Source organism: Orcinus orca, chromosome 4 (assembly GCF_937001465.1).
Source record: "Orcinus orca chromosome 4, mOrcOrc1.1, whole genome shotgun sequence".
NCBI lineage: Eukaryota > Metazoa > Chordata > Mammalia > Artiodactyla > Delphinidae > Orcinus > Orcinus orca.
The window spans coordinates 79,885,511-79,912,341 of NC_064562.1; the positions used below are offsets into that span (position 1 = coordinate 79,885,511).

The 26,831-nt window shown below is 37.3% G+C and overlaps 1 protein-coding gene across 2 annotated transcripts in view; it reads left to right on the forward strand.

Moving 5' to 3' along the window:
* Positions 1-26,831, forward strand: part of PDCL2 (phosducin like 2) — a 47,526-nt gene that overhangs the window by 6,519 nt on the left and 14,176 nt on the right. The window contains exons 2-4 of one of the 2 annotated variants that reach the window (XR_007477032.1): positions 8,925-9,045; positions 9,633-9,723; positions 12,658-12,773. Coding sequence is in view for 1 of the 2 variants with exons in the window: in XM_033425372.2 (XP_033281263.1) it covers positions 8,925-9,045; positions 9,633-9,723 (212 nt within the window). In the remaining variant the exon portion in view is untranslated. The remainder of the gene's footprint in view (positions 1-8,924; positions 9,046-9,632; positions 9,724-12,657; positions 12,774-26,831) is intronic. The other variant, XM_033425372.2, reaches the window with a different exon arrangement.

Consider the following 26,831-nt stretch of genomic DNA (forward strand, 5'->3'; position numbering starts at 1 on the left):
GGGAAGTGTTCTTCTCTCTGCTATATTTTGGAAGAGTTTGAGAAGGTTAGGTGTTAGCTCTTCTCTAAATGTTTGATAGAATTCGCCTGTGAAGCCATCTGGTCCTGGGCCATTGTTTGTTGGAAGATTTTTAATCACAGTTTCAATTTCAGTGCTTGTGATTGATCTGTTCACATTTTCTATTTCTTCCTGATTCAGTCTTGGCAGGTTGTGCATTTCTAAGAATTTGTCCATTTCTTCCAGGTTGTCCATTTTATTGGCAGAGAGTTGCTTGTAGTAATCGCTCATGATCCTTTGTATTTCTGCAGTGTCGGTTGTTACTTCTCCTTTTTCATTTCTAATTCGATTGATTTGAGTCTTCTCCCTTTTTTTCTTGATGAGTCTGGCTAATGGTTTATCAATTTTGTTTATCTTCTCAAAGAACCAGATTTTAGTTTTATTGATCTTTGCTATCGTTTCCTTCATTTCTTTTTCATTTATTTCTGATCTGATCTTTATGATTTCTTTCCTTCTGCTAACTTTGGGTTTTCTTGTTCTTCTTTCTCTAATTGCTTTAGGTACAAGGTTAGGTTGTTTATTCGAGATGTTTCCTGTTTCTTAAGGTAGGATTGTATTGCTATAAACTTCCCTCTTAGAACTGCTTTTGCTGCATCCCATAGGTTTTGGGTCGTCATGTCTCCATTGTTATTTGTTTCTAGGTACTTTTTGATTTCCTCTTTGATTTCTTCAGTGATCACTTCGTTATTAAGTAGTGTATTGTTTAGCCTCCATGTGTTTGTATGAATGTGTTATTGTCGATTTCCCCTTTTATGGCTGTTAGTATTTGCCTTATGTATTGAGGTGCTCCTATGTTGGGTGCATAAATATTTACAATTGTTATATCTTCTTCTTGGATCGATCCCTTGATCATTATGTAGTGTCCTTCTTTGTCTCTTGTAATAGTCTCTATTTTAAAGTCTATTTTGTCTGATATGAGAATTGCTACTCCAGCTTTCTTTTGGTTTCCATTTGCATGGAATATCTTTTTCCATCCCCTTACTTTCAGTCTGTATGTGTCCCTAGGTCTGAAGTGGGTCTCTTGTAGACAGTATATATATGGGTCTTGTTTTTGTATCCATTCAGCCAATCTGTGTCTTTTGGTGGGAGCATTTAGTCCATTTACATTTAAGGTAATTATCGATATGTATGTTCCTATTCCCATTTTCTTAATTGTTTTGGGTTCGTCATTGTAGGTCTTTCCCTTCTCTTGTGTTTCTTGCCTAGGGAAGTTCCTTTAGCATTTGTTGTAAAGCTGGTTTGGTGGTGCTGAACTCTCTCAGCTTTTGCTTGTCTGTAAAGGTTTTAATTTCTCCATCAAATCTGAATGAGATCCTTGCTGGGTAGAGTAATCTTGGTTGCAGGTTTTTCTCCTTCATCACTTTAAATATGTCCTGCCAGTCCCTTCTGGCTTGCAGAGTTTCTGCTGAAAGATCAGCCGTTAACCTTATGGGGATTCCCTTGTGTGTTATTTGTTGTTTTCCCCTTGCTGCTTTTAATATGTTTTCTTTGTATTTAATTTTTGACAGTTTGATTAATATGTGTCTTGGCGTGTTTCTTCTTGTATTTATCCTGTATGGGACTCTCTGTGCTTCCTGGAGTTGATTAACTATTTCCGTTCCCATATTAGGGAAGTTTTGAACTGTAGTCTCTTCAAATATTTTCTCAGTCCCTTTCTTTTGCTCTTCTTCTTCTGGAACCCCTATAATTTGAATGTTGGTGCGTTTAATCTTGTCCCAGAGGTCTCTGAGACTGTCCTCAGTTCTTTTCATTCTTTTTTCTTTATTCTGCTCTGCAATAGTTATTTCCACTATTTTATCCTCCAGGTCACTTATCCGTTCTTCCTCCTCAGTTATTCTGCTATTGATCCCATCTAGAGTATTTTTAATTTCATTTATTTTGTTGTTCATTGTTGCTTGTTTCTTCTTTAGTTCTTCTAAGTCCTTGTTAAATGTTTCTTGCATTTTGTCTATTCTATTTCCAAGATTTTGGATCATATTTACTATCATTACTCTGAATTCTTTTTCAGGTAGACTGCCTATTTCCTCTTCATTTGTTAGGTCTGGTGGGTTTTTATCTTGCTCCTTCATCTGCTGTGTGTTTTTCTGTCTTCTCATTTTGCTTATCTTACTGTGTTTGGGGTCTCCTTTTTGAAGGGTGCAGGTCCATAGTTCCCGTTGTTTTTGGTGTCTGTCCCCAGTGGCTAAGGTTGGTTCAGTGGGTTGTGTAGGCTTCCTGGTGGAGGGGACTAGTGCCTGTGTTCTGGTGGATGAGGCTGGATCTTGTATTTCTGGTGGGCAGGTCCACGTCTGATGGTGTGTTTTGGGGTGTCTGTGGCCTTATTATGATTTTACGCAGCCTCTCTGCTAATGGGTGGGGTTGCGTTCCTGTCTTGCTAGTTGTTTGGCATAGGGTGTCCAGCACTGTAGCTTGCTGGGCGTTGAGTGAAGCTGGGTGTTGGTGTTGAGATGGAGATCTCTGGGAGATTTTCGCTGTTTGATATTACGTGGAGCTGGGAGGTCTCTTGTGGCCAGTGTCCTGAACTTGTCTTTCCCACGTTAGAGGCACAGCAGTGACTCTTGGCTGCAGCACCAAGAGCCTTTCATCCACATGGGTCAGAATAAAAGGGAGAAAAAGTAGAAAGAAAGAAAGGAAGGAAGGAAGAAGGGAGGGAGGGAGGAAGGAAGGAAGGAGGGAAGGGAAGAAAGAAAGAAAGAAAGAAAGAAGATAAAGGAAGATAAAATAAAATAAAGTCATTAAAATAAAAAATAATTATTAAGAAAGAAAATTTTTTTTTACAAGAAGAAAAAAAAAACCGGACGGATAGAACCCTAGGACAAATGGTGGAAGCAAAGCTATACAAACAAAATCTCACACAGAAGCATACACATACACACTCACAAAAAGAGGAAAAGGGGAAAAAATAATAAATCTTGCTCTCAAAGTCCACCTCCTCAATTTGGGATGATTCTTTGTCTATTCATGTATTCCACAGATACAGGGTACATCAAGTTGATTGTGGAGCTTTAATCCGCTGCTTCTGAGGCTGCTGGGAGAGATTTCCCTTTCTCTTCTTTGTTCTCACAGCTCCCAGGGGCTCAGCTTTGAGGGCCCCGCCTCTGTGTGTAGGTTGCCGGAGGGCGTCTGTTCTTCGCTGAGACAGGACGGGGTTAAAGGAGCCGTTGATTCGGGAGCTCTGGCTCACTCAGGCCAGGGGGAGGGAGGGGTACGGAGTGCTGGGCGAGCCTGCGGCGGCAGAGGCCAGCATGACATTGCACCAGCCTGCAGTGCCCCGTGCGTTTTCCCAGGGAACTTGTCCCTGGATCCCTGGACCCTGGCAGTGGCCGGGTGCACAGGTTCCCTGGAAGAGGGCTGTGGATAGTGACTTGTGCTCGCACACAGGCTTCTTGGTGGCGGCAGCAGCAGCAGCCTTAGCGTCTCATGCCCATCTCTGGGGTCCGCGCTTTTAGCCACGGTTCGCGCCCATCTCTGGAGCTCCTTTAAGCAGCGCTCTTAATCCTCTCTCCTTGCGCACCAGGAAACAAAGAGGGAAGAAAAAGTCTCTTGCCTTTTCAGCAGGTCCAGAGTTTTTCCCGGACTCCCTCCCGGCTAGCTGTGGTGCACTAACCCCCTGCAGGCTGTGTTCAACCCCAGTCTTCTCCCTGCGCTCTGACCAAAGCCCAAGCCTCAGCTCCCAGCCCCGCCCGCCCCGGTGGGTGAGCACACAAGCCTCTCGGGCTGGTGAGTGCCTGTCGGCCCTGACCCTCTGTGCGGGAATCTCTCCGCTTTTCCCTCCGCACCCCTGTTGCTGTGCTCTCCTCCGCAGCGCTGAAGCTTTCCCCCTCCGCAGCACTGAAGCTTTCCCCCTCTGCAGCGCTGAAGCTTTCCCCCTCCGCCACCAGCAGTCTCCAACCGTGAAAGGGCTTCCTAGTGTGTGGAAACCTTTCCTCCTTCACAGCTCCCTCCCACTGGTGCAGGTCCCGTCCCTATCCTTTTGTCTCTGTTTATTCTTTTTTCTTTTCCCCTACCCAGGTACTTGGGGACTTTCTTGCCTTTTGGGAGGTCTGAGATCTTCTGCCAGCATTCAGTGGGTGTTCTGTAGGAGTTGTTCCACGTGTAGATGTATTTCTGGTGTATCTGTGGGGAGGAAGGTGATCTCGTGTCTTACTCTTCCGCCATCTTCACCTCGTCTCTCCAAATGGAAATTCTTGAACTGAAAAGATCAACAACTGAAATAAAAAATTCACTGAATGGGCTTTACAGCAGATTGCTGATGGCAGAAGAGTCAGGGAACTTGGATTCATCAATAGAAAGTGTCCAACGTTAAGAACAGAGAGAAAAATATTAAAAGTGAATAGAGATTCAGTGAACTGAAGGGACATTGTTAAATTGTTTAACATACATCTAACTGTAATACATGTAACATCCTGTCAAAAATCCTAGAAGGGGGGCTTCCCTGGTGGCGCAGTGGTTGAGAGTCTGCCTGCCGATGCAGGGGACACGGGTTCGTGCCCTGGTCTGGGAAGATCCCACATGCCGCGGAGCAGCTAGGCCCATAAGCCATGGCTGCTGAGCCTGCACTCCACAACGGGAGAGGCCACAACAGTGAGAAGCCTGCATACCAGAAAAAAAAAAAATCCTAGAAGGAGAGGAAGGATGGGGTGGGGGGGGCAGGAAAAAATTTAAAAGGATGATGGATAAAATTGTCCAGAGTTTGAGGGAAGACATAAACTTAACAATCTAAGAAGTTCTGGGAACTCCAAAGAGGGTAAATACAAATAAAACCACACCAAGCACATAGACACACTTCTGAAATCAAAAGATAAAATCTTGAAAACATCCAGAGAAAAGACATAATGTAAAGGTGTGTATGTTTTGTATATACAGGAGAACAGCAATATGATTGACAGCTGACTTCTCATCAGAAACATTGGAGGCCAGAAGGCTTTTTAAACTGCTTTTAATCCTGGAGGGAAAACTTTCAAACCAAAATTCTATATCCAGCTAAACTATCCATCAAAAAAACTGGGAAAAAATAGATATTTTCAGAAATATGAAAACTGAGAGAATTAGGTTCCACAGACCTGAAGGGTAAGAAATGCAAAGAAGTTTCTTCAGACTGAAAGGAAATTACATCAGGTGGAAAATTTGATCTAAAAGTAAGTGTGAAGAGCACCTTAAATGATAAATATGTGGGTAAATTCTAAAAACTAAATATATTTATTCTCAGTTTTCTTAAAAGACATTATAATTGTTTAGGGTAGAAATTGTAACGTTGTATTTTAGGGGTTCAAATATATTGTAAATGTTAATATATATAACAGCAGTAAGGCAAAGGATGGGATAGTGGTAAATGGAACTAAGTGAGTTTCCCATATTTTATGTAAAATACTACAATATTAACTGTAATATGTTAAAGATACCATTATAATTTCTAGAACAATTATTAAAGCAATAATGCAAAGATGTATACCTAAAAGGCCAGTTGCAAAGAACATAATTCTAGAAAATATTTAATTAACCGGAAGAAGGCAAAAAAGGAACAGAGGAACAATAAAGCAAACAATACTAATTAAAAACAGGAAAATAGTAGCTCTACATCTAATATTAACAATTATATTAATTTGCTGTACAGCAGAAACTAACACAAAACTGTAAAGCAACTATACTCCAATAAAAATTAAAAAGACAATTATAGTAAGTGTAAATGGAGTAAACACTTAAATTAAAAAGTAGAGATTATCAGAATAGTTTAAAAAGCAATACATAGCTACATATTGCTAAAAGAGACACACTTTAAATACAAAGAAACAGATGGGTTAAAGTAAAAGGATTGAAAAAGACATGTTATTTAAACAGTACTTAGGAATAAGGGGTATAAACTATATTAGTAACAAACAAAATAGACATCAAGATGAGGATTACTACTAGAAATAAAAAGGAACATTTTATAATGATAGGAGAAATTCATCAGGAAAATATCATAAATATAGCTGAGGATTTGCATAATCAAGCTTCAAACACATAAAGCAAAAACTGATGGAGAAGTAGACAAATCCACAATCATAACTAGAGATTTTAACACCCCTCCTCCTAGTAATTGATAGAACAACTAGATACAGAAATCGCAGAGTAGAAGATCTGAACAAATCTGTCAACAATCTATTGATTTGTGGAGAAAAAAGCCCATCAGTGGCAAAATACACATTCTTTTCACACTATGTAGAACATTCACTAAGATATGCCATATGCTGGGTCATAAAACAAGTAAATGTATTTCAAAAAATCAAAACCTTAAAGTATGTTTTCCGACCATGCAGAAGTAACTTAGAAATTATTAATAAGATACCTAGAAAAGTCCAAAATATTTGAAAATTAAGCAGTATCCTTCCAAATAAAAATGTCAGCAAAAAATCATAAGATTAGAAATATTTTTAACTGAATAATAATAAAAATACAGCATACCAAAACTTGTAGGATGCAGCTAAATAATTTGTTAAAGGAATATTTGTAGCTTTAAGTGGTTATAATTAGAAAAGAACTCCAATAAAGATGTTAAAAAAATTTTTAATTAAAAAAAAGACTCTAAAAATAAAATTCTATGTGTGCTTGAAAAGAAAAAAAAAGGTTTATAGTTTGATCTAAGCTTCCACCTTAAAGTAGAAAAAAATATGAGCAAAACACAATAGAGAGGCTTCTCTTTTTAAATACTTGTATTATCTGTCAGAAGTTCCCCTTTTTCATTTTTAATACTGGTGATGTCTTCTCACTTTTTTTCTTTATCAGTCTTGGCAAGTGTTTATTTTATTAGTCTTCTTCTAAGACCCAATTTTTGGCCTTGTTAACCCACTCTATTATATATTCAATTCTTATTTCATTAATTTCTGTTTTCATCTTTATTAGTTCCTTCCTTCTACCTTTGGTTTATTTTGATGTTCTTTCCCAGCTTTTTAGGTTGGATGCTTATATATTAATTTGTAAGCCTTTTCCATTTTCTAATATGTTAAATTCAGGGTGTAAAATTCCTTTCATGAACTGCTCTCATTGCAACCCACGTATTTTTGATACGTGGCTTTATGATCATTCAATTCCTAATGCTTTTAAATTTCCATTGTGATTTCTTCTTTGACCCTTTGGTCATTTAGAATTTTTTTTAAATTCCAAATATATGATGATCTCCTAGTTATCATTTTCTTATTGATTTCTGTCTTTGGTCACTATGCTCGAATCTGTGCACCTTTATTCAATTTCTCAGCCTCTTGGCCTCTTTCAGAATTGGTAGTTGATTGAAGGGGAATGGACCCAAACATAGAGCTTCTTTCTCTGGGTCTACTTCTCATCCAGGATTTTCTTACCATAATTCTCTTCACTGCTTTGTTGATTCTTCAGTGCCTTCAAATTAATTCTCATCTATTTTGTCCAGTTTTACTAGCTGTTCTCAGTAAGAGGCTTGATCCAAATTATCTAGTCTGCCATTACCAAGTGCAGAACTCCTGCTGATGGTGACTTAATTGTTTTAAGACATATAGAAAGGATGAAGATCAGAAGATTTTGTGAATAGAGAGACCAGTAAAAGACCAGTGTGAATAAAAAACCAAAACTTTGCCCAAAGAATAGGATGAAGAGGAGAAATAAGATGATACTTGTATTAGTTATCCATTGTTGCATAACAGATCACCACAAACTTGGTGACTTAAAATAACACATTTATTATCTCAGAGTTTTTATGGGTCAAGGATCCAGGCATTGCTTAGCTGGGCCATCTGCTTCAGAGTCTCCAACAAGGTTGCAATTAAAGTGTCAGCTAGAGCTGGGGTTGAATCTGAAGGTACAACAGAGTGCATCTGAAGGATCCCCTTCTAAGTTTATTTACATGGTAGTTGGCAGAATTCAGTTCTTTTGGAGCTATTTGACTGAGGATCTCAGTGTCTAGCTGATTGTTGACTACATTTTCCTTGTCACATAGTTCTCTCCATGGGGGACCTCACAGTATGGCAGCTTGCTTTATCAAAGCCAGCAAGTGTGAGAGAATGCTGGCAAGATGGAAATTACAATCTTATGGAATGAAATCAAAGAAATTATATTCCTTTACCTTTGCCATATTCTACTGATTAGAAGCATACTATGGTTCCCACCCAGAAATAAGGAGAGGGTATTATGCAGGATGTGAATACCCAGAGGTGGAGCTCATTCAAGGCTATCCTTTACTTTGTTTGCAGCAGTATTTACTCATGTATATAATTAAGTTCTCCTTTTCTCTGAAAACCTCAGAGAAAAGGGACAGCAGACTAGAAAGACAATATAGTTGATATATGACAGACAATTTCAGGAAGAGCAGCAAATAAAACATCAAAGCCTAAGTAACATGGAAAACAAGATTAAGTTTCAAAGAAAGAAATTATGGTTAGACAAAAATTGAACTACGAAACGATTCCTAACCTCTTCTAAGATTTAACTTGGGAGTAAGGATTCCATGAAGCTATATAGCTGAAGAGAAGCAAGTCCACCTTGAGGTCTTCAATGCTTATGTAGAAAAAGAAAACAGTATTTTGCATGATGTGAATTGGTTTTGCCTATTATAGTCTTCAGAGAATTTAACGTAACTTACAAGTTTCTTCATTAACATTTGATATATGTTTTTCAGATTTATTTTTTATTAAACATCTCAGTGTAACTTTGAGGGTAGAGGATGTATTCTTTTTATCAAAGTATGTAGTTGCATTACGGAAATGGGAAATGGGAAAAAAGTAGGCCATTTTGTTCTATTCTTTGAAACTAATTTTCTAGTTTACCTGTAGAGTTCATGAACAATTACATGGTTGGAAATCGATTTTACAAATCTTAAAATGCACAACTGCGCTAATAGATTTTTTATTTTTTTTATATAGGATCCAAATGAAGATACCGAATGGAATGACATTTTAAGAGATTTTGGCATTCTTCCTCCAAAAGAAGAGCCAAAAGATGAAATTGAAGAAATGGTTTTACGTTTACAGAAAGAAGCAATGGGTATAGTTGTGCATTTGGTGGGCTGGGTGAAGGGAATAATACAGTTATGACAGTGATCATGTATTTCATGAATTTAGAGGGAGAGATGACATTAGAAATAATTTAAATCCCACCCATACTTTTGAAATTAGGATGCTGACCCCTAAAATTTCTAATTCATGTGTTGAAAGTTACATGCTAGTTAATATCAGAGCTGAAATGCCCTGGTATCTAATCTAGTGAGCTTTTTTTCCCTCTATCATATTTCTCTACTTTGTGATTACTTTCTGTTTTGATCATTCTATATAAAATGTATTATTTGTTAAAATTTCCAGGTACTTGAGGAAGTCTAAATTTATGAGGTCTAGTTGATTTTCACATCTGCTTTTAAATGCAGCCTGGTAGTTCTGTGAACTCTGAGGGAGTAATAGCACTTTAAACAAACCTGAAGCAGTCAGCCACAATATAGTTTATATGCTGGAGAAACTGCAACATTAAAGATATTCTTGATCTCCATTTATCTAATATATTGTTTTTTCTAGACATGTGACTCTAAAGTAAAATTGGCTTTTAAGTAACTCAGTTATCTACAACTTATTTTGTTTTAGTTAAACCATACGAAAAGATGACTCTTGCACAGTTGAAGGAAGCTGAAGATGAATTTGATGATGAAGATATGAGAGCTATTGAAATATATAGGTACAGTGATTCATTTGGATAATTTATGAGTTTTTGAATGAAGTATTGTAAGAATGAAACTAAGGAAAAAGTCCTTTTTTGTCTACAGACTGTATTTTACAAAGAACAAAACTAACTTTTAACATTTTAAAATTAACTCACCTTATATAAGATGGATTTTTTTTGACCTTTTTTGCCTTTGCTTAAATAAAAAACTATTCAGTAATATACAGTAGAACTTCATCAAGTTACATGTGAATAAAGTGGAAAATATCAATAGAAGGCCAATAAAAAGAGGGCCATGGTTTTCCTTCTAGCCTGATGTTTGTCAAGGGTTTCTGTCATTTAATGAATAATTAATTACCAGTCATAAACAAATTCTTTCAGAAATTAGAACAGGTGCCTCGGTTTCCCAACTTATCCTGATACAAATACTTGACAAAGAAATTGCAAAAACAGAATGCTACAGAAAAATATCTCCTATAAATATAGGTACAAAAAATTTTGACAAAATATTAGCAAATTAAGTCCAGCAATTTAAAAGAAGAAGAATACATTCCAATCAAGTGGGATTGGTCCCAGGAATACAAGGTTGTTTTCACACGAAAAAAAATCAGTGAATTGTGTTAGAAGCAGCAATACTCTGGTAGCAATGAACACACCTAGAATTCAGCTCTTGATTCACAATACTATTTTCCAATAAAAGGAACCAGTGATTCTTTTTTTTTTAAGATCTTTATTGCAGTATAATTGCTTTACAATGGTGTGTTCCTTTCTGCTTTATAACAAAGTGAATCAGCTATACATATACATATATCCCCATATCCCCTTCCTCTTGCATCTCCCTCCCACCCTCCCTATCCCACCCCTCTAGGTGGTCACAAAGCACCGAGCTGATCTCCCTGTGCTATGCTGCTGCTTCCCACTAGCTGTCTGTTTTACATTTGGTAGTATATATAAGTCCATGCCACTCTCTCACTTTGTCCCAGCTTACCCTTCCCCCTCCCTGTGTCCTCAAGTTCATTCTCTACGTCTGCGTCTTTATTCCTGTCCTGCCCCTAGGTTCTTCAGAACCATTTTTATTTTTTAGATTTCATATATATGTGTTAGCATATGGTATTTGTTTTTCTGTTTATGACTTACTTCACTTTGTATAACAGACTCTAGGTCCATCCACCTTAACTACAAATAACTCAATTTCGTTTCTTTTTATGGTCAAGTAATATTCCATTGTATATATGTGCCATATCTTCTTTATCCATTCATCTGTCAGTGGACACTTAGGTTGCTTCCATATCCTGGCTATTGTAAATAGTGCTGCAATGAACATTGTGATACATGACTCTTTCTGAATTATGGTTTTCTCACGGTATATGTCCAGTAGTGGGATTGCTGGGTCGTATGGTAGTTTTTAGTTTTCTAAGGAACCTTAGTTTCTTAGAAAAGGAACCTTAGTTCCTTTAGTTCTGTTTTTAGTTTTCTAAGGAACCTCCATACTGTTCTCCATAGTGGCTGTATCCATTTACATTCCCACCAGCAGTGCAAGAGGGTTCCCTTTTCTCCACACCCTCTCCAGCATTTATTGTTTGTAGATTTTTTGATGATGGCCATTCTGACTGGTGTGAGGTGATACCTCACTGTAGTTTTTATTTGCATTTCTCTAATGATTAGTGATGTTAAGCATCCTTTCATGTGTTTGTTGGCAATCTATATATCTTCTTTGGAGAAATGTCTATTTAGGTCTTCTACCATTTTTGGATTAGATTGTTTGTTTTTTTGATATTCAGCTGCATGAGCTGCTTGTAAATTTTGGAGATTAATCCTTTGACAGTTGCTTCATTTGCAAATATTTTCTCCCATTCTGAGGGTTGTCTTTTGGTCTTGTTTATGGTTTCCTTTGCTGTGCAAAAACTTTGAAGTTTTATTAGGTGCCATTTGTTTATTTTTGTTTTTATTTCCATTTCTCTAGGAGGTGGGTCAAAAAGGATCTTGCTGTGATTTATGTCATAGAGTGTTCTGTCTATGTTTTCCTTTAAGAGTTTGATAGTGTCTGGCCTTACATTTAGGTCTTTAATCCATTTTGAGTTTATTTTTGTGTATGGTGTTAGGGAATTTTCTAATTTCATTCTTTTACATGTAGTTCTCCAGTTTTCCCAGCACCACTTATTGAAGAGACTGTCTTTTCTCCATTGTATATTCTTGCCTCCTTTATCACAGATAAGGTGACCATATGTGCATGCGTTTGTCTCTGGGCTTTCTATCCTGTTCCATTGATCTATATTTGTTTTTGTGCCAGTACCATAATGTCTCGATTACTGTAGGTTTGTAGTGTAGTCTGAAGTCAGGGAGCCTGATTCCTCCAGCTCCGTCTTTCTTTCTCAAGATTTCTTGGCTATTTGGGGTCTTTTGTGTTTCCATATAAACTGTAAAATTTTTTGTTCTAGTTCTGTGAAAAATGCCATTGGTAGTTTGATAGGGATTGCATTGAATCTGTAGATTGCTTTGGGTAGTATAGTCATTTTCACAGTGTTGATTCTTCCAATCCAAGAACATGGTATATCTCTCCATCTGTTGGTATCATCTTTAATTTCTTTCATCAGTGTCTTATAGTTTTCTGCATACAGGTCTTTTGTCTCCTTAGCCTAGCTATTTTATTCTTTTTGTTGCAATGGTAAATGGGAGTGTTTCCTAAACTTCTCTTTCAGATTTTTCATCATTAGTATATAGGAATACAGGAGATTTCTGTGCAATCGTTTTGTATGCTACTACTTTACCAAATTCATTGATTATCTGTAGTAGTTTTCTGGTAGCATCTTTCGGATTCTCTCTGTATAGTATCATGTCATCTGCAAACAGTGACAGCTTTACTTCTTCTTCTCTGATTTGGATTCCTTTTATTTCTTTTTCTTCTCTGATTGCTGTGGCTAAAACTTCCAAAACTATGTTGAATAATAGTGGTGAGAGTGGACAACCGTATCCTGTTCCTGATCTTAGTGGAAAAGGTTTCAGTTTTCACCATTGAGGATGATGTTGGCTGTGGGTTTGTCATATATGGCCTTCATTATGTTGAGGTAAGTTTTTCCTCTATGCCTACTTTCTGGAGGGTTTTTATCATAAATGGGTATTGAATTTTGTCAAAAGCTTTGTCTGCATCTCTTGAGATGATCATATGGTTTTTCTCCTTCAGTTTGTTATTATGGTTTGTCACATTGATTGATTTGCATATATTGAAAAATCCTTGCATTCCTGCGTAAACCCCACTTGATAATGGTGTATGATCCTTTTAATGTGCTGTTGGATTCTGTTTGCTAGTATTTTGTTGAGGATTTTTGCATCTATGTTCATCAGTGATATTGGCCTGTAGTTTTCTTTCTTCGTGACATCTTTGTCTGGTTTTGGTATCAGGGTGATGGTGGCCTCGTAGAATGAGTTTGGGAGTGTTCCTCCCCCTGCTGTATTTTGGAAGAGTTTGAGAAGGTTTGGTGTTAGCTCTTCTCTAAATGTTTGATAGAATTCACCTGTGAAGCCATCTGGTCCTGGGCTTTTCTTTGTTGGAAGATTTTTAATCACAGTCTCAATATCAGTTCCTGTGATTGTTCAGTTCTTGTGATCTGTTTATATTTTCTATTTCTTCCTGATTCAGTCTTGGAAGTTTGTGCTTTTCTAAGAATTTGTCCATTTCTTCCAGGTTGTCCATTTTATTTGTATATTGTTGCTTGTAGTAATCACTCATGGTCCTTTGTATTTCTGCAGTGTCAGTTGTTACTTCTCCTTTTTCATTTCTAATTCTATTGATTTGAGTCTTCTCCCTTTTTTTCTTGATGAGTCTTGCTAATGGTTTATCAATTTTGTTTATCTTCTCAAAGAACCAGCTTTTAGTTTTATTGATCTTTGCTATTGTTTCCTTCATTTTTTTTCATTTATTTCTGATCTGATCTTTATGATTTCTTTCCTTCTGCTAACTTTGGGGGTTTTTTGTTTTTCTTTCTCTAATTGCTCTAGGTGTAAGGTTAAGCTGTTTATTTGAGATGTTTCTTGTTTCTTGAGGTAGGATTGTATTGCTATAAACTTCCCTCTTAGAACTGCTTTTGCTGCATCCCATAGGTTTTGGTTCATCATGTTTTCATTGTCATTTGTTTGTAGGTATTTTTTGATTTCTTCAGTGATCTCTTGGTTATTAAGTAGTGTATTGTTTAGCCTCCATGTATTTGTACTTTTGACAGATTTTTTCCTGTAATTGATACCTAGTCTCATAGAGTTGTGGTCAGAAAAGATACTTGATATGATTTCAATTTTCTTAAATTTACCAAGGCTTGATTTGTGACCCAAGATATGATCTGTCCTGGAGAATATTCCACGAGCACTTGAAAAGAAAGTGTATTCTGTTGTTTTTGGATGGAATGTCCTATAAATATCAATTAAGTCCATCTTGTTTAATGTATCATTTAAAGCTTGTGTTTCCTTATTCATTTTCATTTTGGATGATCTGTCCATTGGTGAAAGTGGGGTGTTAAAGTCCCCTACTATGATTGAGTTACTGTTGATTTCCCCTTTTTATGGCTGTTAGCATTTGCCTTATGTGTTGAGGTGCTCCTATGTTGGGTGCATAAATATGTACAAATGTTATATCTTCTTCTTGGATTGATATCTTGATCCATCGTGTAGTGTCCGTCTTTGTCTCTTGTAATAGTCTTTATGTTAACGTCTATTTTGTCTGATACAAGAATTGCTACTCCAGCTTTCTTTTGATTTCCATTTGTGTGGAATATCTTTTTCCATCCCCTCACTTTTAGTCTGTATGTGTCTCTAGGTCTGAAGTGGGTCTCTTGTAGACAGCATATATACAGGTCTTGTTTCTGTTTCCATTCAGTGAGCCTGTGTCTTTTGGTTGGAGCATTTAATCCATTCATGTTTAAGGTAATTATCGATATGTATGTTCCTATTCCCATTTTCTTAATTGTTTTGGGTTCGTTATTGTAGGTCTTTTCCCTCTCTTGTGTTTCATGCCTATAGAAGTTCCTTTAGAATTTGTTGTAAAGCTGGTTTGGTGATGCTGAATTCTCTTAGGTTTTGCTTATCTGTAAAGGTTTTAATTTCTCCATCAAATCTGCATGAGAACCTTTCTGGGTAGAGTAATCTTGGTTGTAGCTTTTTCTCTTTCATCACTTTAAATATGTCCTGCCACTCCCTTCTGGCTTACAGAGTTTCTGCTGAAAGATCAGCTGTTAACCTTATGGGGATTCCCTTTTGTGTTATTTGTTGTTTTCCCCTTGCTGCTTTTAATATTTTTCTTTGTATTTAATTTTTGATAGTTTGATTAATATGTGTCTTGGTGTGTTTCTCCTTGGATTTATCCTGTATGGGACTCTCTGTGCTTCCTGGACTTGATTATTTCCTTTCCCGTATTAGGGAAGTTTTTAACTATAATCTCTTCAAATATTTTCTCAGTCCCTTTCTTTTTCTCTTCTTCTTCTGGGACCTCTATAATTCGAATGTTGGTGCATTTAATGTTGTCCCAGAGGTCTCTGAGACTGTCCTCAATTCTTTTCATTCTTTTTTCTTTATTATGCTCTGTGGTAGTTTTTTCCACTATTTTATCTTCCTGGTGACTTATCCATTCTTCTGCCTCACTTATTCTGCTATTGATTCCTTCTATAGAATTTTTAATTTCATTTATTGTGTTATTCATCATTGTTTGTTTGCTTTTTAGTTCTTCTAGTTCCTTGTTAAACATTTCATGTAATTTCTCCATTCTGTTTCCAAGATTTTGGATCATCTTTACTGTCATTACTCTGAATTCTTTTTCAGGTAGACAGCCTATTTCCTCTTCATTTGTTTGGTCTAGTGGGTTTTTAACCTTGCTCCTTCAACTGCTGTGTGTTTCTCTGTCTTCTCATCTTGCTTAACTTACTGTGTTTGGGGTCTCCTTTTCGCAGGCTGCAGGTTCATAGTTCCCATTGTTTTTGGTGTCTGCCCCCAGTGGCTATGGTTGGTTCAGTGGGTTGGGTAGTCTTCCTGGTGGAGGGGACTGGTGCCTGTGTTCTGGTGGATGAGCCTGGATCTTGTCTTTCTGATGGGCAGGACCATGTCCGGTGTTGTGTTTGGGGTGTCTGTGACCTTAGCATGATTTTAGGCAGCCTCTCTGCTAATGTATGGGGTTGTCTTCCTGTCTTGCTAGTTGTTTGGCATAACGTATCCAGCACTGTAGCTTGCTGGTCTTTGAGTGAAGCTGGGTCTTAGCGTTGAGATGGAGATCTCTGGGAGAGCTTTTGCCATTTGTTATTACGTGGAGCCAGGAGGTCTCTGGTGGACCAATGTCCTGAACTTGGCTGTCTCACCTCAGAGGCACAGGCCTGACACTCTGCCAGAGCACCAAGACCCTGTCAGCCACGTGGCCAGGTATGTGGGGAGCTTCTTGCCTTTTGGGAAGTCTGAGATCTTCTGCCAGCTTTCAGTACGTGTTCTGTAGAAGTTGTTCCACGTGTAGATGTATTTCTGATGTATTTTTGAGGAGGAAGGTGATCTCCACGTCTTACTCCTCCGCCATCTTGAAGGTCTCCTCCGGAACCGGTGATTCTTAAAGTATTGCTTTATTCAACAGTGTGAGTTGAGAAAGAACAGTATGAGTCTGGGGCATTTTGTAGTATCAGAAAGTTAAGGCAGTGCGGAAAACTTTTTTCAAGGCACAGGAGCCACACTAAAAGATCTCAGATTGGCCAGAGTTGGAACAACTTGAACAACAAAATTAATTACTATAATATTGAATTATAAAATAATAAAATAATTATCCTTGAGTCCTTATCCTATAGTGACATAGATAAGTAAATGAATACAGGAACAAATTCAGAGGAAGTAACAGTTCTTCCTCACTGAAGAATTCCAATTAATAAGTGTAGACAGAATGAGGAAAATAGAAAGATCATCATTAAAACACCACAGTAATAATCCTCCATGGGCAGGATCTGCTGATAGATGCTAAAATGAGTGGGTGAATGTTTAAATAGAAACCCAAATTTGAGGGATTTTCCAAAAATGACTGGCCAAGTGGACAGCAGGAAAGGTGAAGTAGAAAGCTCCAAGAATCCATCTGTCCACCTAGGTAGCAATTGTACTGGCAGAAACGGTCTGATATTATGGCTTTGGAACTCTGGAGTCTATCTGAACACTTGTAGCTTACAGCATAAAGCTTGGCTGGTAAATTTCAGTTAGTATTGGTTGATTTCAGTTCTCGGTGTAGTAACAGCTATCCATCCCTCACCCCCCAGCCCCATGGCAGGCAGCTGTTTCAACAGCATCCTGTGTTTCTTGCTGGATCCAGGTTAGGCAATAAGGACTTTGTCCTCAAATATCAGGATTCTGTGATCTGATTGCAGATTGCTGCTCTGAATGCAGAGGTACAGACTCAGAGACTGGCATTCATTGTGTCAACCCTCACTGGCTCAAGTGGCTTCCAGGAGATTTTAAGGAGCCACTTCTGGTTTCTTTTTTTTTAACATTCAAAAACAACTATATATATGGGGGAATGTAGGAAGCCTTGGGAAAGTTGAAGGCTCAGAAAAGACCTGAGAAGACCTTATGCTTTCACCTGAGGCTGATCCTGGCACAGACACACCCAATGTAAAAAAACAGAAACAAAAACATGGGTTGTAAGAAGAATCTGATTTCTAGAGTTACCAATTGAATGAAATATTCAGTTTTCAATAACAACAAAAAAATCAGGTGTAAAAAGAAACAGGAAAGTATGGCCCAGACAAAGGAACAAAATAAATCAATACAAAATATACCTGAGGTAGCCAAAGTGTCAGACTTACTAGACAAAGACTTTAAGACAACTTAGTTAAAGATGCTCAAAGAGCTAAAGGAAGACATGGACAAAGACAGGAAAACATAATATGAACAAAATGAGAATAACAATAAAGAGATTGGAATTATAAAAAGGAACCAAAAAGACATTCTGAAACTAAAAAGTACAGTAATTGAATTGAAATATACACTAATGGGCTTCAAAAGCAGATATGAACCAGCAGAAGATAGAGAAAATTTGAAGATAGGACAATTGAAAGTATTGAGTCTGAGAATAAAGAAGAGAAAACAGAGCCTAACTGGCCTTGTGGTACACTACTAGGTGAACTAGCATATTTAGTATGGGAGTCACAGCAGAGGAAAAGAGAAAGAAAGGGGCACAAATCATATTTGTAGAAATAATGGCTGAAAACTCCCCAAATTTGACAAAAGGCATAAATCTACAAATCCAGGGTGCTCAATGGACTCCAAGAAGGATAAACTCAGAGACCCACACAAAGACACATCCCTTAAAAAGACTATCAGCCAATTTCTCCTCAGAAATCTTAGAGGCTGCAACAGAAAAAAAAAAACACCTGTCAGTCAAGAATTCCATATTTGGCAAAACTATGCTACAAGGATGAAGGAGAAATTGAGACATTCCTAGATAAAATCTAAGTGAGTTTGTTACTACAGCAAGTCTCCTACTGATGAACGAGTTCCATTCTGAGAGCACATTCATAAGTCTAATTTGTTCATAAGTCCAACAAAGGCAGCCTAGGTACCCAAATAATACAATTGGCTATATAGTACTGTACTGTAATAGGTTTATAAACCTTTCACACAAAACATAAAAAACAAACACAAAAAATAAAGAAAACATTTTTAATCTTAACCTTGGAAAGTACAGTAGTATAGTACAACAGCTGGCACTTCTTAGCAGTACCAGCTACATCACTGCTGCTTTTTCGCTTGTTTCTGGACATCCTGGGCTTGAAATAAAGATACTGTACTACTGTACTGTATACAGTACTGTACAGTAAAGTACCAAAAGTACAACCACTTGTAGAGGATGCATGCCTGTGACAATGTACACAAAACACATGAACTAACTTACGTGATTGGACATGCAAATGCACGTTCGCATCTTTTAAAGTTTGCAACTTGAAGGTTCGTATGTCGGGGACTTACTGTACTAGAATTCCCCTAAAAATTAGCTAAAGGAGTCTGTCAGCCTGAAATTAAAGGGCACTAGACAGTAACTCAAAACCATACAAAGAATAAATATCATAGGTAAAGGTAACTGTATAGGTAAATATAAAAGCCAATATTACTGTATTTTTGGGTTTTAACTCCCTTTTTTCTATATGATTTAAAAGGCAAGTTTATAAAACAATAATTATAAATCAGTGTTAATGGACACAGTATATAACAATGTAGTCTGTAACAATAATGAGATAAAGAGGGAGGGATGAAGATGTATAAGAGCAGAGTGTTTGTATGCTATTGAAGCTAAGTTGGCATTATTCACAGTAGGTTATTGTAAGATATTAATTTTAATCCTTAAGGTAATCACTAAGAAATAACTAAAAGCATACAGAAAAGGAAAGAGGAAATCAAAATGGTATACCACAATACAAAAATACAAAAAGAAGCAATGATGGAAGAATTGAAGAACAAAAAGCATGTAAGATATAGAAATACAGAAAATAGCTAAATGGCAGAAGTAAGTCCTTCCTTTTCAGTAATTACTTTGTTGTGTCAGTCCCAGCCTATCAGTAGTGATGCTATTGGCTAGGAATGCCTGAGGCACTCACCTCCTGAATTACTCATAGCTGTGATTGGACCGGTTCCTGTGATTTGTATTATGACTGTAGGATGCACTTCAGCAAGAAACTTTGAGAGACCTTCGAGGAACAAGATTTATTCCTCAGAAATCCTGAAGAACGCACAGCATGCCTGAGGGCCACTCAGCCAGGTCTGGTGGAGGGGTGGGAGTGGGACCTGGGTCTGTGCCTTTATTAGAGTCCATTGATGGGGTATCTAGGTTTCACGGGTTGACTCTTTATTGGCTAATGTAGAGCGTAAGAGCTGGAATTAGAGCACAGGAAGGGAGAAGAGGGGTCACTCAAGTGGTCAGTTATCTAGGTTACCCAGGGCTCTCTGAAAGAAAGACTTTCATGGGTGGGAGCAGCCTAATTCCTTATCTGGTTGTTTTGCTAGTAGCTGTGTCATACAGTTGGCAGTATGGTTTTCAAGATGGATGTCTTTTGAAATAGGTGCCTCAGTAATCAAAAGCTTAATGTCAGGCACTTACATTACATACTTTAAATGTATATGGATTTTAAATTAATCCGAGTAGTCTAAAATTAAAGGCATAATGAATAAAAAGAAACACATCCAGATCCTGGAAACTAAGCAATCTTGAGAAAGAACAATGTTGGAAGACCAATACTTCCTGATTTCAAAACTTACTACAAAGCAACAGTAATCAAAACAGTGTTATAGTGACATAAGGATAGACATACAGACCAGAGGAATAGAATAGAGAGACCAGAAGGAAACTCTCTCATAAATAGTCAAATGATTTTTCAACACGGTGTCAAGAACATTCAATGGGGAAAGGAAAATCTTTTCAACCAAGGGTGCTAGGAAAACTGGATATCCACATGCATAAGAATAAAGTAGGACTCCTACCTCATATCATATATAAAGATTAACTCAAAATGGATCAAAGACCCAAATGTAAGAACTAAAACTATAAAACTGTTCAAACAAAACACAGGGGAAAATGTACATGGCATTGGATTTGGAAATGATTTCTCAGATGACACCAAAAATAACAAAAGGCAACAAAAAGGAAAAAATAGATAAATTTGACTTCATCAAAATTTAAAATATTTGTGCATCAAAGGACACTATCAAGAAAGTGAAAAGACAACCCACAGAATGGGAGAAAATATTTGCAAATTAGATATATGATAAGGAATTACTAACAAGAATATATAAAGAACTCATAAAACTCAACAACAAAAAAACAAATAATTAAAAAACATGCAAAGGACTTGAATAGACATTTCTCCAAAGAAGGTATACAAATGGAAAATAAGCACATGAAAAGATGCTTAATATCATTAGTTATTAAGCAAATGCAAATCAAAACCACAGTGAGTTTCCATTTCACTCCCACCAGGGTGGTTATAATAAAGAAGACAGAAAAATAACAAAAGTGTTGGTGAACAGTTGGAGAATTTTGAACCACCATACATTGCTGGTGGGAATGTAAAATGGTGCAGTCTGGAATTTCTTCAAATATTAAACATAGAATTACCATGATCCAGCAATTCCACTCCTAGATATGTACACCCAAGAGAATCAAAAACACAAAACGTGTACATGAATGTTCATAGCAGCAGCATTAACAATAGCCAAAAAGTACAAAGAATCTTACTGTCCATCATCTGGTGAGTGGATAAACAAAATATGGTGTATTCATACGATGGAAAATTATTCAGCCATGTAAAGAAATGATGAACTGGTACATGCTACAACAGGACTGAACCTTGTAATTGTTATGCTAAGGAAAGAAGCCAGTGACAAAAGGTCACATTTTATATGATTCTACTTATATGAAATATTCAGAATAGGAAAATTTGTAGAGACAGAAAGCAGATTATTAATTTCCAGGGCCTGGGATGGGGGGATAGGGAATAACTACAAATGGATATGGGGTTTCTTTTAGTACAGTAAAACTATTCTGGAACTAGATAGTGGTAATGGATGCACAGCTTTGTGACTATTTTAAAAATCACTGAGTTATACACTATAAATCGTTGAATTTTATTGTATATGAATTATGTTACAATTTAAAACTAAAGATTTTGGAGGAACTGTAATTCTCATAATATGATAACTTTGGGAAATAGTTTGGCAATTTCTTCTGAAGTTATATATGCATTTAACATATAACCTATCAGTTAAATTCCTGGATATTTACTTGAGAGAATTGAAGGTATATGTCAATACAAAGACTTGTACATGAATATTCATAATAGCCAGAAAATGGAAACAACCCAAAAGTCCATCAACATGATAAATGAATGCAAGGTGAATGAATAAACAAACTGTAGTGTGTTCATGAAAGGGAATACTACTCTGTAAGAAAGTAAGCAAACTACTGATACACACAAACTTTGGTGAAATTTGAAAACATTATATGGAATTAAAGAAGCCAGACACAGGAGAGTATCTGATACATGATCATATACATCATTTTTAAAATGAAAAAATAGTTTCCAAAATTGATACAATAAGAGGGAGAAAAGCATAATTAAGAAGATAGCCTGCTTCCTAAAATTTATTGTATAGCTGATTTTTCTCTACTTTTCAAGGCACAGATAATCCCTATGTTTTTATTAAGATGAAAAACTTACTAATAAATTGCATATGACATTGTTACATTTATTGATAATATAATCTTACTGTCACAATCAGACAAGGCTAGTACAGACGGGAAATAATAGACTCATGGATCTTAAGTTGGTTAGTCAAAATAATCACCTAGCTTTACTACTAAAAATTTTGATTTCTTGTGTGAATTGATTTCATGATAATATAATAAGCTAAATTCAGACCGTGGGAAAGTTTGGACAAGCAATCTAGTTTCCGTCAACAAAGAAATTTCTAGGGGAAAAATAGATGGAAAAGAATCTATGTATTAAATGAGATTTAAGGGATATAATAACCACTCTATAAATCTAATTTGGATTCCCATTTGAATAAACAAACTTTAAAAATGGGGCCAGAACTTAATGCTACTGAACTGTACACTTAAAAATGGTTAACATGGTAAATTTTATGTTATGGATATTTTATAACAATTAAATAAAAATTTTAAGTGGAGAAAATAGGATTATTTGAACAATATCTGAATATATTAAGGAATTACCATTGTTTTAGATATGATTATGCCATGTGAATTAAAAATTTTAAAGTATCCTCGTCTTTTAGAGATATATAATGAAATATTTACAGATGAAATGACATGATGTCTTACATTTGCTTCAAAATAGCCCTTGAAATGGGGAGTTAGTGGGGGTTGAGATGAAAGAGAATTGGCCATAGAAATTATTGATGGAAGATGCACACATCTGGGGTCGCTTTACTACTGTAAGTGTTAATAACCATCCATAATATGAAGTTAAAAATACACATTCCTGAGACCAGTACCAAGAGGTAATATTCAGTAACTTTGGGTTGAGTCTCAGGAATATGCCCATCTGTGGAACCTGCCATTCCCAAGTAATTCTCATGTGGGATGTCCACATGCCTCAACTTGATAAATACTGCTTTAGATTAATCTCACTTTTGAAACATAGATGCAAACATCTTAAATGAAATATTAGGAAATAAAACAGTGTATTAAAATAATCATATATAGTGAATAATTAGGGTTTATTCAAGGAATGCAAGGATCGTTCAATAATCACAAATCTATTGATACAGTCACGTCAGCAGAATTTATTAAGCTAATGCTAGCTGCTGTAACAAACAAGTGCAAAATCTTAGTGGTTTCACACAAGAAAGTTCCTCACTCACAGATGATGCATGTTTTACAAGCTTCTTCTGAGCAGCTCTTCTCCAGGTGATGACTAGGGACCTGGGCTCTTTTTTTTTTTTTTTTTAATTGGAGTATAATTGCTGTACAATGTTGTGTTACTTTCTGCTGTACAATGAAAAGAATCAGCTATATGTATACATATATCCCCTCCCCCTTGGACCTCCCTCCCACCCCCCCACCCCATCCCACCCATCTAGGTCATCACAGAGCACAGAGCTGAGCTCTCTGGGCTCTACCGCAGGTTCCCACTAGCTATCTGTTTTACACGTGGTAGTGTATTTATGTCAAACCTAATCTCCCAATTCATCCCACCATCCCCTTCCCCCACTGTGTCCACAAGTCCATTCTCTACGTCTGCGTCTCTATTCCTGCTCTGCCAGTAAGTTCATCTGTACCATTTTTCTAGATTCCACATATATGTGTTAATATACGATATTTGTTTTTCTCTTTCTGACTTCACTCTATATGACAGACTCTAGGTCCATCCACATCTCTACAAGTGACCCAATTTCGTTCCTTTTTGTGGCTGAGTAATATTCCATTGTATATATGTACCACATCTTCCTTATCCATTCATCTGTCGATGGACATTTATGTTGTTTCCATGTCCTGGCTAATAGTGCTGCAATGAACATTTCGTTAGGGGCTTCATCATCTCAGAATCCTTAACATCCAGGCTTGTGGACCAGGAAGACAGTATGAAAGATGGGATGGGACATTTCAGAGATAAGTCCTAGAAATGTACATATTATTTTCACACATGTTCACTGGACGTAATCCAGTCTCATGGCCCGAATCTAACTGCCAAGGATGCTGGCAAATATAGTCTTCCTGTGAGTCCTGGAAGAGGAAGCTATACTGATGAACACCCAAACACTCTCTGCCACAGAGATTAAAGAGATATTACACACAGAATTTCTTTCCCTTGCATATTCCACATCAGAAGTACAACTCTAATTCTGGTCACCAAATTCTAGTAGTATTTCAGTGTCTCTGCTCTCACTTTGGATCTAAGGAAAAAGGAACCTGTAGCCTTTTAAAATTTTACTTATTGTTAAGAAGAGAAAATTCTGTAGTAGTCTTGATAGTGCTGATTTAAAGCAAATCCCTCATTTAAAGCCAAAACAAAAGAGCAATGACAAAAGAAAACCTTTAAGACTTTTTTATAAAGCAGTTTTAGGTTCACAGCAAAATTGATGGAAGGTATAGATTTCTAATATACCTCCTGCCCCACACATAACATAACGTCCCCCATTGTCAATATTACCCACCAGAGTGATATATTTGTTATAATTGATGAACCTGCATTGATACATCAGAATCACCCAAAGTCCATAATGTACATTACAGTTCATTCTTGGGTTTGGACAAATGTATGATGACATATATCCATCATTATGGTACCATTCACAGTATTTTCACTGCCCTAAAAATCCTCTGTGGTCTGCCTATTCATTCCTCTCCCCTGCCAACCCCTGATCTTTGTACTGTCTCCACTATTCTGCCTTTTCCAGTCTGTCATATAGTTGGGATCATATAGTATGTAGCCTTCTTAGATTGGCTTCTTTCACTTAGTAATATGCATTTAAGGTTTCTCCATGTCTTTCCATGGCTTGATAGCTCATTTCTTTTTAGCACTGAATAATATTTCATTATCTGGATATACCACAGTTTATTTATCCATTCACCTATTGAAGGACATCTTAGTTGCATTCAGCTTCTGGCAATTATTTATTTATTTATTTATTTTGGGCTGCATTGGGTCTTCGTTGCTGTGCACGGGCTTTCTCTAGTTGCAGTGAGTGGGGGCTACTCTTCGTTGTGGTGCGCAGGCTTCTCATTGCAGTGGCTTCTCTTGTTGTGGAGCACGGGCTCTAGGCGCGTGGGCTTCAGTAGTCATGGCACGCAGGCTCAGTAGTTGTGGCCTGCGGGCTCTAGAGCGCAGGCCTCAGCAGCTGTGGCACACGGGCTTAGTTGCTCCGTGGCATGTGGGATCTTCCCAGAACAGGGATCAAACCCGTGTTCCCCCTGCATTGGCAGGTGGATTCTTAACCACTGTGCCACCAGTGAAGTCCCCAACTTTTGGCAATTATGAGTAAAGTTGCTATAAACGTCTGTGTGCAGGTTTTTGTGTGGACATGTTTTCAACACCTCTGGGTAAATATCAAGAAGCTTGATAGCTGGATCAAATGATAAGAGTATGTTTAGTTTTGTAAAAAAAAAACAAACAAACGGCCAAACTGTCTTCCAAAGTGCCTGTACCATTTTGCATTCTCATCAGCAACGAACGAGAGTTCCTGTTTCTCCAGTCCTCTCCAGCATTTGGTGTTATCAGTGTTCCAGATATTGGCCATTCTAATAGGTGTGTAGTGGCCTCTCATTGTTTTAATTTTGTTTTCCTGTTGACATAGATGTGGAGCATCCTTTCATATGCTTATTTATCATCTGTATATCTTCTTTGGTGAGGTGTCTGTTAAGACCTTTCGCCCATTTTTTAAATCAGGTTGTTTTCTTATTGTGGAGTTTTTAGAGTTTTGTATATTTCAAATAACAGTCCAGTTCAGATACGACTTTTGCAAATATTTTCTCCCAGTCTCTGCTAAGGAGATAGGTTCCTAGAGACAACTGTTACAGGGGTTTTCTGATCACCAGAGTAGGGGATACTAGGGCACAATTGGAACGTTAGTTCCAGATTCCCCAGTTTCTGGATTGCAGCGGAGAAAGCTGTTCCCTTGGCAGACCAGTTTTGCAAAGTTGTTCTGGGAGTCTTCCTGGTAGCCCAGTCTGGAGCCTCCTCCTTCATCTTTCCATTAAGTTTGTAAAGCACTTAATTCCTCAGATTAAGCTTCTTGCTGCTTAAAATAGCTAAAGGGCTTTCTGTTTATGAGACTGAATCACAGCTGGTATGACTGTTAGGTGAAAAATGCAGGCCATTGAACACTCTGTCACTTCCTGATGGCAAAGCTAACCCAGGTTTTTATGTCTTTCCCTGCCCAATTCTGTTGACAGTAAAGAAAAATGAGGAGGAGAAGGTGGAAGAGTGGAGGAAGAAGAAAAGTAGTTGATAGCTGCACCATTAAGTAGGGCATAGTGCCATCATTGGAACAAAAACTTTTTGAAAATTCTGAAACATATTAAGCCAATGAGATCAAATTGAGGGACATTAATGATAGTGATGCCAAATACTCAATGCAAACAAAATAGGGCTCCCAAAAGCTCTCTGGAGTGACTGTCAGTTCTGAATATCTGGGCCAGTAGAAGGAAAATTGAAGACCTTCAGTTTGAAAACTGAGAGGGCCCTAGACTTGGATTACTGTTCTTGACATTCTCCTCTAGGCTTAATTTTGCTTGGATTACTTGTTATATAAAGTGAGTGGTCTTACTGGACATGTTTCTAATATGTGAAATAAGGACACAGTGTTTTAAAATAGACCCAGGATTTTGTATATATTCAGGTATGGTGAAGCCAACAGATCAGGAGATAATTATTATTATTATTATTATTCACAGGTCTCAAGAGTAGGGGGCATGCCCCACAATGCAGGGCCACACAGGGAAGCACCAGTTGGTCAAGAGGCAGGAGGAGGGAGAGGCTAAGATGGATATGAGCCTTTATGTAGTTTCTGTGGGAAAGACGAGCTAGGCAGGGTAAGCAGACTTAGGATTGGCTAGTTGGAAAAAATTTGGCAGGCTCTGGACCGTAGTGTCTATCTCTAATTGTCTGGTA